This window comes from Heteronotia binoei, chromosome 10, assembly GCF_032191835.1.
Source record: "Heteronotia binoei isolate CCM8104 ecotype False Entrance Well chromosome 10, APGP_CSIRO_Hbin_v1, whole genome shotgun sequence".
Taxonomy (NCBI): Eukaryota; Metazoa; Chordata; class Lepidosauria; order Squamata; family Gekkonidae; genus Heteronotia; species Heteronotia binoei.
In genome coordinates, this window is record NC_083232.1 from 19,955,512 (window position 1) to 19,971,281 (window position 15,770).

General features: G+C 46.4%; 1 protein-coding gene across 2 annotated transcripts in view; it reads right to left on the bottom strand.

Annotated features, from left to right (window-relative positions):
• Nucleotides 1-15,770, bottom strand: part of LMBR1 (limb development membrane protein 1) — a 91,096-nt gene that overhangs the window by 43,958 nt on the left and 31,368 nt on the right. The window contains exons 3-5 of one of the 2 annotated variants that reach the window (XM_060248057.1): nucleotides 9,761-9,800; nucleotides 5,383-5,522; nucleotides 2,558-2,661 (exon numbers count right to left, since the gene is read on the bottom strand). In XM_060248057.1, the coding sequence (XP_060104040.1) occupies nucleotides 2,558-2,661; nucleotides 5,383-5,522; nucleotides 9,761-9,800 (284 nt within the window). The remainder of the gene's footprint in view (nucleotides 1-2,557; nucleotides 2,662-5,382; nucleotides 5,523-9,760; nucleotides 9,801-15,770) is intronic. The other variant, XM_060248059.1, reaches the window with a different exon arrangement.

The window sequence follows — 15,770 nt, forward strand, 5'->3', positions numbered from 1 at the left end:
GTCCACCAGTGGGGCCAGGACACTAAAAGTCCTCCCACTGTGCCCCCCCCCTCCAAGCACCAAGAATACAAAGCATCAGTGACCCAGACAGAGGGTTCCAACAATACGCTGTGGCTAATATGTTTATCTGGTCCATATGTTTATCCAATCCCCTCTTGAAGCTGTCTATGCTGGCAGCCATCACCACCTCCTGTGGCAGTGAATTCCATATGTTAATCACTCTTTGGGTGAAGTAGTACTTCCTTTTATCAGTTCTAACCCGACTGGTCAGCAATTTCATTGAATGTCTGCGAGTTCTCATATTGTAAGAAAGGGAGAAAAGCACTTCTTTCTCTACCTTCTCTATTCCATGCATAATCTTGTAAACCTCTATCATGCCACCCCTCAGTCGACATTTCTCCAAATCTAAAGAGCCCCAAGTGTTTTAACCTTTCTTCATAGGAAAAGAGAACCATGTTTAAATATTAGCTTAAGGAATGGTCAATATGTTCTATAAGTACCTTGACTGCCAGATGTGTATTTCTCCTCCAAATATCATTTGTATACTATGCTCGGTTTATAGTCCCAAAATTTTTGTTTCCAATGTTGTTCTGTCAACAAGGTAGTTTCAATATGCCAGCCACATGTCCTTTCTCCTGTATTTTTTTTAATTGGCTATTCCTTTCACTATTTAAATGACTCAACTGCTCCTCAAACAGGAGAACATTTATACTCCCAAGCTTAAACTCTGTTCCTTCCCAGGTAATGCAAGGTCGAATGCAAAGGATCCCATACTGTGAAAGACTTTTGTGACTGTGTTAGGACTCGGACCCTTCCTCCTCCAGAGGGGCAGTTCAGTGGTGAGAGAAAGGCATATACACCCTTCATACAGTATCATCTCAAAAATCATAAATATGCACTACCTGGCCTAAAAATGACACAAAACATGAATGCCAGCCAGAAGACAAGCCTGGGAAAAATATTCTTGAAGTGGAGTCAGAAGTGGCTGACTAACACCCAGGAGATGGACAGTTAAAGGAACAATCAGTCTCCCAAGATAGGTCTCCCCAGGGCTTTTTTTGTAGCAGGAACTCACTTGCATCTTAGGTCACACACCCCTGATGTAGCCAATCCTCCTGGAGCTTACAGTAGGCCCTGTACTAAGAACCCTGCAAGCTCTTGGAGGATTGGCTACATCACAGGGTGTGGCTTAATATGCAAAGGAGTTCCTGCTACAAAAAAAGCCCTGGGTCTCCTCAACTCAGACTAACCTCATCAAGATTCAGCCTCACTTCCCCTTTACCCATTTACTCCAGTTTAGCAACATTTAATACTATTCACCCAAAACTGGTAGTTTTCTTGTCTGGTACTCAATGGGTCCTCAAGAAATGTTAACATCTATGTATGGTTCAACTCAGGTGATCTCATCAAGGTTTCCCAAGATCATTCTCCATTCCCAGAAAAGCAATCAAATTATTGTTTTTGGGGCAAACACATCAGACTGCCCCAAGAAACATTTTTCCTATAACTGCCAGCACTCTGTTCCAAAGTAGAGTCTATGTATTCCTGGCCACACCCCCAATCCATGGGTTCTCTTCTCTTCCATGAAATGCTGGCTACTTTACTGCTGCTTCTAGGACCTCTGCAAGATTAGTAAATATCACCCTTCTTCCCCCCGCCCACCCCCCCCCCAAAAAAAAACCTTTCCCTTTTTCCTTCCTGATTTCCTCTTGGTTAGCTATTGTGTGTGTGTGCTTATTGTATACATTTTCCTTTTATTCTTTTAAGAAAAAACTTTTCCGTTTAATATCTGACTGGTTTATTTTGAGAGTTCTCTATGGGAAAGATCCCAGTACACACTGGTGGAGATCCCAGTTACCCACTTCTCACTTTGTCTCCATAAAGCTTATTTTCCCAGTTAAAAAGGAGGCTGTTTTTTTGGGTAACAACTGTGCTTTTTGGACAGGTGGAAACTTTGGAGCACTGCTTATTGGAATAGGCTGTACTTTTTGCAATGTAAGATATCTGTCAATTATGACTTTTTTCTGTCGATTCAGGCGGGTAGCCATGTTGGTCTGAAGCAGCAGAACAAAGTTTGAGTCCAGCTTATGCCTTGAATAAAACTTGGTTGGTCTTAAAGGTACCACTGGAATCAAACTTTGTTCTATTTTCTGTGATAATGAGGAATTGCTAACATCAGGTAAATTTGGTAGGCATGGATTCATGAATTGCAATAGCATTAGTCAAAATTTCTGTTCATATAATTAAATCTAAAGAACCTCAAATGTGGTAACTGGTTGGTTGTTTTAATTACTTCATTTTTGTTGTATTTAAAGTGACACTGCTCAAGGCCTCTGGGCTAAATGAGAGGTATCATTCAAGTAAAATAAGAGTAAACTGGCTATTGGCATGAATTTACTTACAGTTTTTATCAGAGCCAACTGTCACCACACAGCACATAAGCAACAGCCTTGGCATCAAATCAATTTTACAAGGTGGTCAATAGTTCTGCAAGCCTAACTCTGTCAGGTGAATACAGAATTTTGGCATCAGGTTCATGTAATTAATATCAACCTACCTTTTTTAAGCCAGCAAAGCCTTCAGACTCCAGAAAGAAGAAAGCAAAGGGCATCAATACAAACAAACAAAGATTGGAAAACAGGGACGCAAGATTCCATAAACCTAGATGCAACAAGAAAGATGCAGGTTATTTGTGAATGGGACATGATCTTTAAAACACAACATAAGCAGAGTCCTATCATTATCATTGGAAGCTTCTGAAAATACTGATGTACAACACAGTCCAGTGGAATATGCTCAATGCTGATCTGAAGTTCACTCAACATTTACTCTTATGAGGCCTCTGCATCCCCCCCAGCTACAGATTTCCTCAGCATTGTTGCCAGCTAAACCATAACTGATGTACAGTCCTTAATCTAGTGCAAATTCAGACACCCTGAATAGTTTGAAACCTAAAGATGACCGGCATCCAAATTAGTTCAACCATGTGCTGTCTACTACTCTAAAAATCCTTGCAAATGGCTGTGCTGCCTTCAGTTTAAACATTTGCCTTTTCAAGACTCAGCGTTCTTATCTACTGAATGAACTATAAGGCAAGACTAACATATTAGCAATAACTACTGAAGCTGTTGCTATGGATGGAAGCCCAGAATGCTCACACATTGTAGCTGAATAAGAAGCTGACTAAGGCCTGCTCGATGCACAACCATGACCAAAGCAAAGCCATCAGTTTTAAGCTTTAATGCAGCCCATGATCCAAACAAACTGTTTCCAATGAGGAGGAGGAGGAGAATTGCAGATTTATACCCCGCCTTCTCCCTGAATCAGAGACTCAGAGCGGCTTACAATCTCCTATGTCTTCTTCCCCCCACAACAGACACCCTGTAAGGTGGGTGGGGCTGAGAGGGCTCTCGCAGCAGCTGCCTTTTCAAGGACAAGTCCTGCAATAGCTATGGCTAACCCAAGGCCATTCCAGCAGGTGCAAGTGGAGGTGTGGGGAATCAAACCCGGTTCTCCCCGATAAGAATCCGCACACTTAACCACTACACCAAACTGGCTCTCACAGAGATGTCTGTAGGTGAGCTGTTTTACACAGGAGCACTCTCTTTTTTCATGCAAAATAACATCCAAAAGATCTGTTCTGCATGTTAATTTTCCTTCTTTGCTAAGTATTCTGCATGCATAAGTTGTTCTGCATGCTAATTTTCCTTCTTTGCTAGGTCATATTGCACAAAACTTTGTCCAAGGGCTTGCATATATATATATATCTGTATATAGAAGAGGGGAAGCGGTTTTGTTTTCTACTTGCAACCTTTTCACATCAGAATGTAGGAGGTCATGACAGAGAAAAGAAAGATGGGGTGAGAGAGAAGTACCTTGGCACACTGCATAAGGAGTGGGTGACCACACCCCAAGATTTTTATATGGCTGATGACAGAAGATACAATGTATGAAGGATTTTATGAGCAACCCAAAGTATCCTTGACAGTTCAACTCTGATACAATCTCAGCACTAAAGCACTTAAAGTAAAAAGAAAGCTGCAATTAAGCAAGCATTTCACCTGGTCCGATAAAACCTCACCCTTGCCTCGAGTACTTTAAAGAACAGATGGGGAGCCTTGCATTGGGTGGATGCATGGTTTTCACTATATTCTATCCCCATCTGCTGGTCACAAATTAAGACAGCAAAAGCAAAACTCTCTCACTTGAGCATTCCATTTAAGAATTCTGAAATCCTTTTTTTCTTATATTTAACTTTGAAACTGAACCAAATCATCTGGAAATGCTTTGAAATTAACGTCCATGGGCCAAAAATCTTACCTTCACACACTGCTATGTGATGCACTCAGAAGAACAACAATCTTTTCACAGCCAATCTCACACATCACTCATTTAACATTTCCATCAAAGGACCATCTTGCTCACTTTTTGAACCCCAGCCCCTTTCTGAACATCTCTCACCTTGAGCTTCTCCCAACCTCAGTTGGTTCTACAGGTGACCATGTTGCACACTTGCATAGAGTTACACACACCCTACTGCTGCATGTGAAGATCTGCAGATTGGGTTATTAACCCAGCATGGGCACTGGGAAATTGCTGGCTTTCTCTAGAAACCACAGATAAGAACTTATCATTCAAACAATGAAGCAGTTCCTCATGAGCTTCATTCTTCCCAACTTAAGCTGTGATTCTGCAGGCACTAGTAACACAGATCTCTACAAATTCCATGTAAATCAGTGAGAATCCTTTGGCAGGGGAGTTCAACACGCATGTATGGACACACACACAGGATATTAGGAGGAAAAACCATTGCCTGTCTCAGAAACCTATGCACCTCATATTTTCAGGTCTCTCTCACACACAGACACCCTGTCCAAAGGGAGGGAGTGCCCACAGTATTGAAGGAAACAGGTTCATAACATAAATGCCTCCTCCTGAACTGCAGAAATTTTAGCTGGATTGAGTTGCACAGCATGCAGATACCCTCGCTTAACAATATCCTTTGCTACTTCATAAACTCTGGCATACAGGATTATTCACTTAATATTTTTCAGAATGGTACAGTTAACCCACACATCCAGGAGAACTGCCATTTGTTTGCTTGGACTTCTATCCCATCCCAAGGTTACAAGGCATCTGCTAAATTAGGATATTTTATATCATTTCTAGAAGATACATAAACTTGGGCTTTGATGACTGCTAGAAAAACGAATCTCAAAGTTTTGGACAGCTGAGTCTTGGGTTTACTCTTTACCATAGACCATCTTTCCACCTCTCTGTGGGCCTTTCTGTTCCCAGTTCAGCATATATGCGATACACTTGGGAGCTGTGAGATAACTGAACACATTCAAGCATATTAAATTACATAATGGGAGTACTAACCATGAATTAGGGAGCCATTTAACCATTGAATATAGTAGCTCTGCGGAAAAGAAAGCAGGATCTCATTACTGATTATTGAGAAAGGTAGGAGGAGGACGGCACCAGCTGAAACGGCAAGAGTAAAGGTACTCAAGAACAGCCTGAAAGTCAAGGAGAGGTGTTATTGTTAATAACAAGGTTAACGCAATCAGAACAAAAATCCCAACACCCAAACAATTGTGTGAATAATTTATATACACTACAGTTTAATTTTTGTAAAATAAGTCAGAGTGGGGGCACGCTGCCATCAGCTATCAATAGGCAGTGTACCATTTATTCTCTCAAGTAATCCCATATCATCTTTCTTGATTTCCGTAAGAATGGAAATGGAAGAGACAAGGAAAGAGAATCCCATTGCTTAAAGAAAGCATCTCTTTAACACATTAGCTAAGCATCTGAAAGGTCAAATTTGTGTGTCAGGATGGATCAGGAAATATTAAAGGAGGGAAGGGCGATATAAATGTTTTAGTTATTACATGAGCCTGTTTTTTAAAAGCAAGTTAGGTGGTAAAAACTCTGCTAAATACATTTTGCATAGTTTTAAAAGGTCAGAAAGTCAAGACAACATACACACCATTTAGAGAGAAATGCTATTGTACTGGCCTCCAACAAAACCAAATCCTTTCCAGAAAGCCAATGCAGTTCATTTGTTATACTCATATGCAAAAATCTAGTATAGGTTAAGCTTTACAAAAAATTCTATTTCTGAAAGTGTTAAACTTACCAAAGTCATCGGTATTTTTAGCCCTTCTAAAATGTCCACTCACTCACAGAGGTTTCTAATACATTTCCCATGTGATAAAAAGATCAACAGCGCTTTTTAAAAGTGAATAAACTTGACTTGACTTCTGTGCTATATGGCAAAAAGGTTTTACCAACACTCGTTATGTCTAAAATTCTGGAAAACCCCACTGAGTAGTTCAAACAGAGTTTCCATGCATATGCAACTATATTTAAGGAGTAGCACTAGATTTGACTGATTATACATACACAACATGCAAATGAAGGCCAAGCGAGGCAAGGTTAATGAAAGCCCTCCCTCTGCTGGTGCAGACTAGTACTGCTGACATGCCAAAAAAGTTAGCTCTGCCTAGCAGTCCATTCAGTCCAGTTTCCCATCACATCGGCTGGGACTCTGAAACCAGTGCAACTATTTTGTTATTTTCAAAGCGTCTTTGGGGTTACACTCCTCAAACATCAGTTTCCAGGACAAAACATGTGCCAAGACATTTCTGAAGCTGAGGCAGCTTAGAAGCTGCATTCAGGATACAGAGAGAAATCCAGAAGTCTTCCTAAGCACACCCAAGTGCTTCTAAGTAGTTCTTTAAATGCCCGTTAGACTAAAAATGCATGGAGTTTAGAGGAGAGAATCAACAGGAAATTAAATTCTCCCTTCTTCCTCCTAATTAAGGCTTTTCCATGTAAAACCCAGGCACATTCTAATATCCCACCAGAGAATGCATAAGCTTCATGTGGCATACAATGGCTTGTCTCTAGAGAACCATGAGCAGAAAGAGCCAGTTTGGTGTAGTGGTTAAGTGTGCAGACTCTTATCTGGGAGAACCGGGTCTGATTCCCCACTCCTCCACTCACGGCTGGTGGAATGGCCTTGGGTCAGCCATAGCTCTCGCAGAGGTTGTCCTTGAAAGGGCAGCTGCTGTGAGAGCCCTCTCCAGCCCCACCCACCTCACAGGGTGTCCGTTGTGGGGAGGGGAGAAGATATAGGAGATTGTAAGCTGCTCTGAGTCTCTGATTCAGAGAGAAGGGCAGGGTATAAACCTGCAGTCTTCTTCTTCTTCAGAAATCCCACCTGCCCACTTGCCGACAGCTTCCCTTCATCAGCTCTTCTCACTGCAGACTCCGTGAGCAGAGGCTCCTGATCAAGGGATTCTCAAGAATGATATGCAAAGTTGCCTGGAGGTCAGCAGGGAGGGACACCACACACCCCTCCTCTGGGAAAGCAGAAGGCACTTCTGCTCACCCTTCAGGATCCAAGCGAATGCAAAACAACACCTTCCAAAATCTTAAAAATTCAAAGAATGCGAAAATGCAATTCCTAAATAGAAAAAGGAGGGCTGGAAATAAGTGAGACATATCAAGAAAGAACATCTCCATTTGATTGAAAGAAGACAAAAATTGGCTCAGGGAGGCAGTGATGGGCAGAAGTCGCATGCCCACTGACTTCTTCCACTCAGTAGGCCCTAGTACTGCTGATGGTGCTGCGGTTGCTTGAGCAGAAGTGCCAAGGAAAAAGATGCGGTATGCAACTTGTCAGCACACGTATCACTGATTGCCTACCACTGGTTTATGACTTTTGGAAGCAAACAGCTCCCTTAAGGTGAAACTGGACATTTTTGCATAATATGCAATGAAACAACTCCCAGAGCCAGTTTGGTGTAGTGGTTGTGTGCAGACTCTTATCTGGGAGAAACGGGTTTGACTCCCCACTCCTCCACCTGCAGCTGCTGGAATGGCCTTGGGTCAGCCACAGCTCTCTTAGGAGTTGTCCTTGAAAGGGCAGCTGCTGTAAGAGCTCTCTCACAGGGTGTCTGTTGTGGATGGGGGGAGGTAAAGGAGACTGTGACCGGTCTGAGATTCAGAGTATAGGACGGGATGTAAATCCAATATCATCATCATCATCTTCATTGAAAGTCAGCTGTCAGGATTTTTCAAAAGTGAATTTATTAGGAAAATGGAGCACATCAAAAAGCCCATAAATATTGCACTTGAGGGAAGCTGAACCTACAATTTCATATGCCCAAGGCCAGGACTAGACATTTCTTTTAAACAAAAGAATACTTGATAAAACAATTAGTACTATCTGCCCTTCCCCCCAGCATACTTACATAAGCTAAGAAACTATATGTAGCACAAAAGAATCATTGCTGTCTGGCCTTCTACTACATCTTTTTGATCAGATCTGCTGCATGTGCTCCGTTGAATTTGCTTTTAATTGTTTTTACACTGTGTATTTTAAAAGTATATTTCAGTGTTCAATTGTTCGCTGCCTTGGGGACCCTAAGCTGCGTGAAAAGGCCACATAAAAATGTTTAAATTACAAAATTATCACCCAGAATGCAGAATATGCAAGCGCTTGTTTGTCAAGCACTAATCCAACAAAGTAACCGACAATGCTCCAAGCTATAAAGGGCCATTCACACATGCTCTACATGTCCTCATAACCCAGATCACCATGCAAGAAGAGGCAAAGGAAGAACACAAGCATGGTCTTGGCATAACTAGGACAGTTGACCAACTATCTCTTACTCTGCAATCAGGATCTCTGGTAGATGCAATTCTCTTGCCAGAGCCACTCACAAACTACATTGGCATACAAATCTAGCAGATTATCCCTCTTCCCTTAAATAAAGCAAATCTGCAAAGTTGTCCTCAAAAAACTGCTGTTAACAGAATCCCAACTATCATTCAGGGCAGCAAGCCCCTGTCATTCCTCATTCCCCTCCAGACCAGTTCTACGTTTTGGAGGGCTCTGGGCAGAGAGTGCGCCTAGGTGTCCCCTCTTCTCTGACCACCACCAGGCCCCTTATTTATGCCTCACTTCCAGCTCACCCACATCCCAACTTGCCTGTGTGTCCTTTCTTCCCCATCCATTTGTGAGCCTTTCCACTGACCATATGTCATTTCCCCAACAGTGCTGGGTGGTGCGTACAAATGGGAACACCACCACTGTGCCCACCAGGAGCACAGCAATCGTACACCTCCTGCCCATCCTTCCCCAGCAGCCCATGGCTGGGAGACTCTAAGACAATGGGCCCTGCCAGAAACGTCAGGCCCTACCAGCTGCCCCATCTCAAGGTATGCTGATGCCGGCTGTCACTCAAAATCAAGGCCAACCATGACTCCAAGAGCTCCTTGAAGTCACTCTCACTAAGTCCTCCTTTTTATTTTACAATCCTGAGGTACCCACGTTTATTTAAACCCAGTTTCTTCAAACATAATTCCATAGAAGAGCCAATAAATCTTCAGCTGGAAACAGACACTCAAATGTCTCACCTGAGCAGTTCTGCATCCAGAAACTCTATGGAAAGTCATCTCTAGAGTTAAAAATAAGATGGAGATCCTGTGCTCAAAAGTTTCCCGTCATGGTATTCCACCCACAAGTACTGTTGCCCTTCTCAGACCAGAAGTTTACAAGCTGTCCCAGCAAAACACATGTTCACTACCGTCATACATGCTTACTGCAGTATGATGAACCATAAAGGACTAGCATGCTCTCAAGGCAGAGCGCAATTTCATTTTTCCAGCAGAATACAAAAGTTGCAATAGAGCTGGCATAATACTGAAAGAGTAGCAGGTCAAGCCCTTAAAATGTACGTACGAAATTCTGTTGACAATTGCATCCTCATCTTCTTGCTCGTCTAGGGAAAAAAATACACATTTGTATTATGTTTTCTTACAGAGTGACCATGACTTGCTTTTATTTCTTGTCTATTGTCCCTCTGGAAATAAAAAATGAAGAAGAAGACTGCAGATTTATACCTCACCCTTCTCTCTGAATCAGAGTCTCGGAGTGGCTCACCATCTCCTTTATCTTCTTCCCCCACAACAGACACCCTGTAAGGTGGGTGGGGCTGAGAGAGATCTCACAGCAGCTGCTCTTTCAAGGACAACCATTATGAGAGCTATGGCTGGCCCAAGGCCATTCCAGCAGCTGCAAGTGGAGGTGGGGAATCAAACCCGATTCTCCCACATAAGAGTCCACACACTTAACCACTATAAATACAGAGATGACACAGGTTGTTAACCCTAACACAGATTACAGTTCAACTTGGCCCAAAACACAAGAATAACATCCCAATTTTTGTGCTTTCGGTTTGCTTTGTGATTGAAGCTATAGTGAGAGAATCCATTCTATTCATTAAATCAGAGGCACTGAATTTATATCAGTCTTTGCCACAGTTTAGAAGAATGTCATCCCTCTTGACAAATTATAGGGGGCTTCAGATATTCCAGTGACACAACAAGAGAGGTAGCTTAAGCCCTGACCTGGGTAGCCCAGGCAAGACTGATCCTGTCACCTCGGAAGCTAAGCAGGGCTAACCCTGGCAAGTACTTGCATGGGAGACCACTCTGGAATTCCAGCAGTCAGGAGGACAAGAGAAGGCTTTATTCAGCCTGAATATCCTCCAGGCCCCCAGTAGGGGTTAGTCACCAGAGCTCGCCATGAATTCAGGTGCAGTCACACAGATGCACACATAAAATTCAAAAATACAGAGGGAGAAGGAGGGAGAAGGGGGAGGAGAAGGAGAAGAAGACCGCAGATTTATACCCCACCTTTCTCTCTGAATCAGAATCTCAGAGCGGCTTACAATCTCCTGTATCTCCTTCCTCCACAACAGACACCCTGTGATGGGTGGGGCTGAGAGAGCTCTCCCAGAAGCTGCCCTTTCAAGAAGGACAGGTTTCTTACCTGTAACTGGTGATCTTCGAGTGGTCATCTGTGCAATCACACATATGGGTAATCCGCAGGATTGGCCCTGACCTCGGAGAATTCAAAGCAATCTTGATCGTAGATCTGGCGCGCCTCCCACTCGTCCTGGGGAGGAGGCACCTACTGCGCATGCCTGGACGAGAGGGAGGTGCTTAGCCACTCAGTTTCTTCCCGCCGCCGGACAGGTGGAAACAAATGTGCTAGATGAGCGTCCAGCAGCGGGGAAGGCTGGGTGGGTCTGTGTGATTGCACAGATGACCACTCGAAGATCACCAGTTACAGGTAAGAAACCTGTCCATCTTCTTCGTGGTCTCTGTGCATTCACACATATGGGTGATTAGCGAGCTATTCTTTCGGAGGTGGGTGCTGGATCTGTAAGAATATGTATGGTTAGAACAAAAAACGTAATGAGCATGGTACTCACAGTAGTTAATCGAAGATGGAGCGCAGCACTGCTTGTCCGAAGGAGGCATCACGCCTGGCACGGACGTCAAGAGCGTAGTGCGAGGCGAAGGTAGATGTAGAGGACCAGACGGCGGCGGCGCAGATGTCCTCTATAGGGATGCCTTTCATGAAGGCCGACGAGGTAGCGACGGCTCTGGTCGAGTGAGCTCGTATGTGTTGAGGGACTGGTTGTTTCGCCAGTTGGTAGCAGAGTTCAATGGCGGCAACAAGCCACTTGGAAAGTCTCTGAGTAGATATTTTGCTGCCCTTATTGTGGGCGGCGTAGGTGACAAAGAGTCTTGGGTCCTTACGGAATTGGCGGGTTCTGTCTATGTAGAAAGCTAGGGCCCTACGTGCGTCCAAGTTGTGGAGCGCCCTTTGTCCTGCATCCGCGGGGTGCTGGAAGAAGGCTGGTATGGTTGATTGTCTTCCCAGATGAAAGGGAGAGACGACCTTTGGCAGGAAGGTCGGGTCGGGTCGGAGGACCACCGTGCTGTTATGAAAGATCGTATATGGTGGGTCCGCCCTGAGTGCACAGATGTCGCTGGCCCTCTTACCTGTGGTGAGAGCCGTGAGTAACGCTGTCTTCCATGATAGCAGGTGTAGTGGAATAGAAGCCATGGGCTCAAAGGGTGGTTTCATGAACTGGCTTAGGACGAGAGAAAGACTCCAGGTAGGAAGAATTTGTTTGATTGGTGGGTGTAGGCGAATGATGCCCTTGAGGAAGGCTCTGGTAGCATGGTGAGAAAAAACTGTCGTGCCCCCGATGCGGGGGTGAAAGGCAGAGATGGCTGCCAGGTGTACCTTTAGCGAAGAGTATGAGAGTCCCGCCCTAGAGTGTGTTAGGGTGTAAGCTAGCACCTGGGGTATGGTGGCGCAGCCAGGGTCGAAGTTGTGTTGGGAGGCATAGTGAGAGAAGCGCTTCCACTTAAGCAGATAGGATTTTCTGGTGGATGGCTTTCTGGAGTTCACTAGGACCTGGCGGACATCAGGGGGAAACTCTAGAAACTGATCCTCCAGGCTGTCAATTTGAATGATGCCGGATTGTGATGAAGGACCCTGCCGTCCTGTTGGGAGAGGAGGTCCTGTGCTTGAGGAAGTTGGAGGAATGTATTGTTGGACAGAAGCAGCAAGGTTGTAAACCAGGGTTGGCGCGGCCACCACGGGGTTATTAGGATGCAATCCGTGCGGTCCAGCTGAATCTTCTGTAGAACTCTGGTGATGAGTGGAACGGGAGGAAAGAGGTAGTGGAGTGCTCCCTTCCAAGTTTGGAGGAAAGCATCCCCCTTGGAGAGTTGGGATGGAGGACCTCTCATGTAGAAGTGGGTGCACTGGGCATTTGACGGTGAAGCAAAGACATCTATTTTCGGGGTTCCGAAGATGCTGAAGATCTGTCGGATGTACCGGCTGTTGATGGACCACTCGTGGTTGTTGGTCGAGCGGCGGCTCAGGGCATCTGCCTGGGTGTTTTCGACTCCTGGTAGGTGAACAGCCGTGAGGAAGATGCCCTGGCTTATGCTCCAATGCCACAACGCCAGGGCCCTCTTGCAGAGTCTGATGGAGGCGGTGCCTCCCTGCCTGTTGATGTAGAAGACCGTGGCGATGTTGTCGGAGGTGACCTGGACATGCTGGTGCCTCAGCGATGGAAGGAAGGAGCGTAGAGCCTTGTGCACTGCGAGGAGCTCTAGGCAGTTTATGTGGAGAGAGCGTTCGTACTCTGACCATTGGCCCTGCACCGTGAGGGTTCCCAAGAGGGTTCCCCATCCCCACTTGGAGGCATCTGTGGTGACAATCACCGAGGGGGGTAGCTGTTTGAACGGCATGCCCCTGTGGAGGTGATGTTCCATTGTCCACCATTTGAGGGATGTCACGATGTGTAGTGGAAGGGTGAGTAATGTGGACTGGTGCTGTGTGTGAGGATGGAAGGTCCTGACGAACCACATTTGCAGGGGTCGCATGTGCAGCTTTGCGAAACATAGGACTGCGGTGGTCGCTGCCATGAGGCCTAGCATTCTCTGAAATGTGAGAGCTGTTTGGGAGCGCTGGGCGATGATGGTGTTGGCCAGAGACTGTATGCTGAGTACTCTGTCCTGAGGTAGGGAAGCTGTTTGAGAGACTGTGGAGATGTCTGCTCCTATGAACTGAATTCTCTGGGTAGGAATTAGTTTGGACTTTGATAGGTTGACTTGGAGGCCTAGGGTGGCCAGGAGAGAGAGGGTAGTGGAGACGTCCAGTTGCAGTTGTTCTTTTGAATGGGCGACGATCAGCCAGTCGTCTATGTACGGGTAAATTGATATCTGTTGCTGACATAGTGTGGCGGCTACCACTGCCATACACTTGGTGAAGACCCTTGGGGCTGTGGAGAGGCCGAATGGGAGGGAACAGAACTGGAAGTGCTGTTCCCCGATGGCGAACCTGAGAAACCTTCTGTGGTGATGATTGATTGTAATGTGGAAATAGGCATCCTGAAGGTCTATGGACGCCATCCATGATTGTTCTGGGATGAGCGGAAGAATTGCCTGGAGTGTGATCATACGGAATTTCTTGTAGGTTATGTGCAGGTTGAGTTTGCGGAGGTCGAGGATGGGGCGGAGTCCTCCGTCCTTTTTCGGCACCAGGAAGTAGCGGGAATAAAATCCGGTGCGATGGTATTGAGGTGGAACTGGTTCTATCACGCCCTTGTCCAGCAAAGATGCGATTTCCGCCTGCAGGGGTGTGGACGGAGGTGTGGTGAGGAATCTGTGGTGTTTCGGAGTGGATGTGAACTCTATTAGGTAGCCCCTTTGTATGACGGCGAGGACCCAGGAATCCGATGTTATGGCCCTCCAGGCAGGGTAGAATGGTTGCAGTCGAGTGTGTGTGAAGGGTTTGGCTGATGGGGGGAAACTGGACGGCTCGGGGCAGGGTGGTCAAAGAGACGGCTTGGAGGTAGCTGCAGGTTTCTTAGTTGTTTGAGGGCGTGACCTGTGTTGAAAGGAGGGTTTGGACTGTGGTGGTTTACGTCTCCATGGTTCCTGCTGTCTTGGAGACCTGGTTCCCTTGTAGTGGCTGGGCCTCCAATTCCTCTGTCTATTGAATTGGGCTTGGTGTTGAGAGACTCCCAGTCGTTTTGCCCTCTTCCTGCCATCGTCTACTGATGTGAGAATGTCATCCGTGGTCGCGTTAAATAAACCAAGGCCATCGAAAGGTAGATCCTCAACCTTGTACTTGATGTCAAGTTGGAGGGATGAGGATCTAAGCCACGCGTGTCTGCGTAGGGCTATGGCTGAGGCCAAGGTTCTGGAGGAACACTGTGCAGCGTGACGAGCTGTATGATCTGCTGCTTGCTCACTCTGGCCAGCTCCTGCAGGGCATTGGTCGCTGGTTTCTGGGATGTCTCAGGCAGAGAGGGGATCAACGTGTTGAGGAAGGTAGTCAAGTTATAGGCGTATGCTGAGAAGCACGCCATGTAATTGTGTATCTTAGTCGTGGCCGTTGTGAGGGAGTATATCTTCCTCCCGATAGTGTCGAGCTTCTTGCCTTCCCGTTCTGGAGGCACTGGGTGTCTCGTTTGTTTCGACTTCGAGGAGGAGTGGACGATGATCGAGTTCGGAGCCGGGTGGGTGAATAGAAACTTCGAGTCAGGTGCGTGTATTTTGTAAAGGGCTTCAACCCTCTTGGATGTTGGTGGTACCGATGCCGGCTTGTCCCATGCTTCCTTGAGCGTTTCAAGGAGGACGGGGAGCATGGGGAGGGAGGAGCTCGATGGAAGATCCGTATGCACTAGGTCGAATACGACGTCCGAGACTCTGGGCGCGTCGGTGTTGAGTTTGAGGTTTAGTGAATTTGCCATATTCGAAACGAGGTCGAGGTAGGACTTTGGACCCTCTGACGGTGATAGGTCTGCTGGCTTGGCTATATCGGAGTCCGGAGATTGTAGGTCCGAACCCGAAGAGTGGTCGGAGTCGGAGAGTTCCGCCTCGGAGTCGTCATCGGTTCCTTGGTGCGGTTCAGGCTGGGGTTGGAGGGGTGCTGGCTGTTTGTTGGGAGCAACGTGTACGGATCCGAGTGGTGAAGGGAGTTTCGGTTCGGCGCTGAGACGCATGGGGTCGTCACGGTGCCGAAGAGGTCTCTCTAAATCAGGGTGGTGTCTGCGCGGGGATATGTCACGGTATCGACTCCGGTCAGGTCTGTCGATGCGATCTCGGTACCGAGGAGATTCGTGATAGCTGCGGTAGTGGCGGTCCCTCGGGTCCGTGTGGTAGGCGTCGGAGGAGGGCGATCGTCGGTGTCTTCTTCGGTCCTGTGGAGACAGAGACCTGGACCTCGACGGGGAGTAGTAGTAGTATCTCTCCCTGCGGCGGCTGTGGGACCGTCGGCGACTGCGGGACCTTGGTCTGGTTGGGAGAACTCTCGGGGTCGAGGGTTCTCTGGTCAGCGAATGGGCATTTAGCGGCTGCGAGAGGTCTGTGAA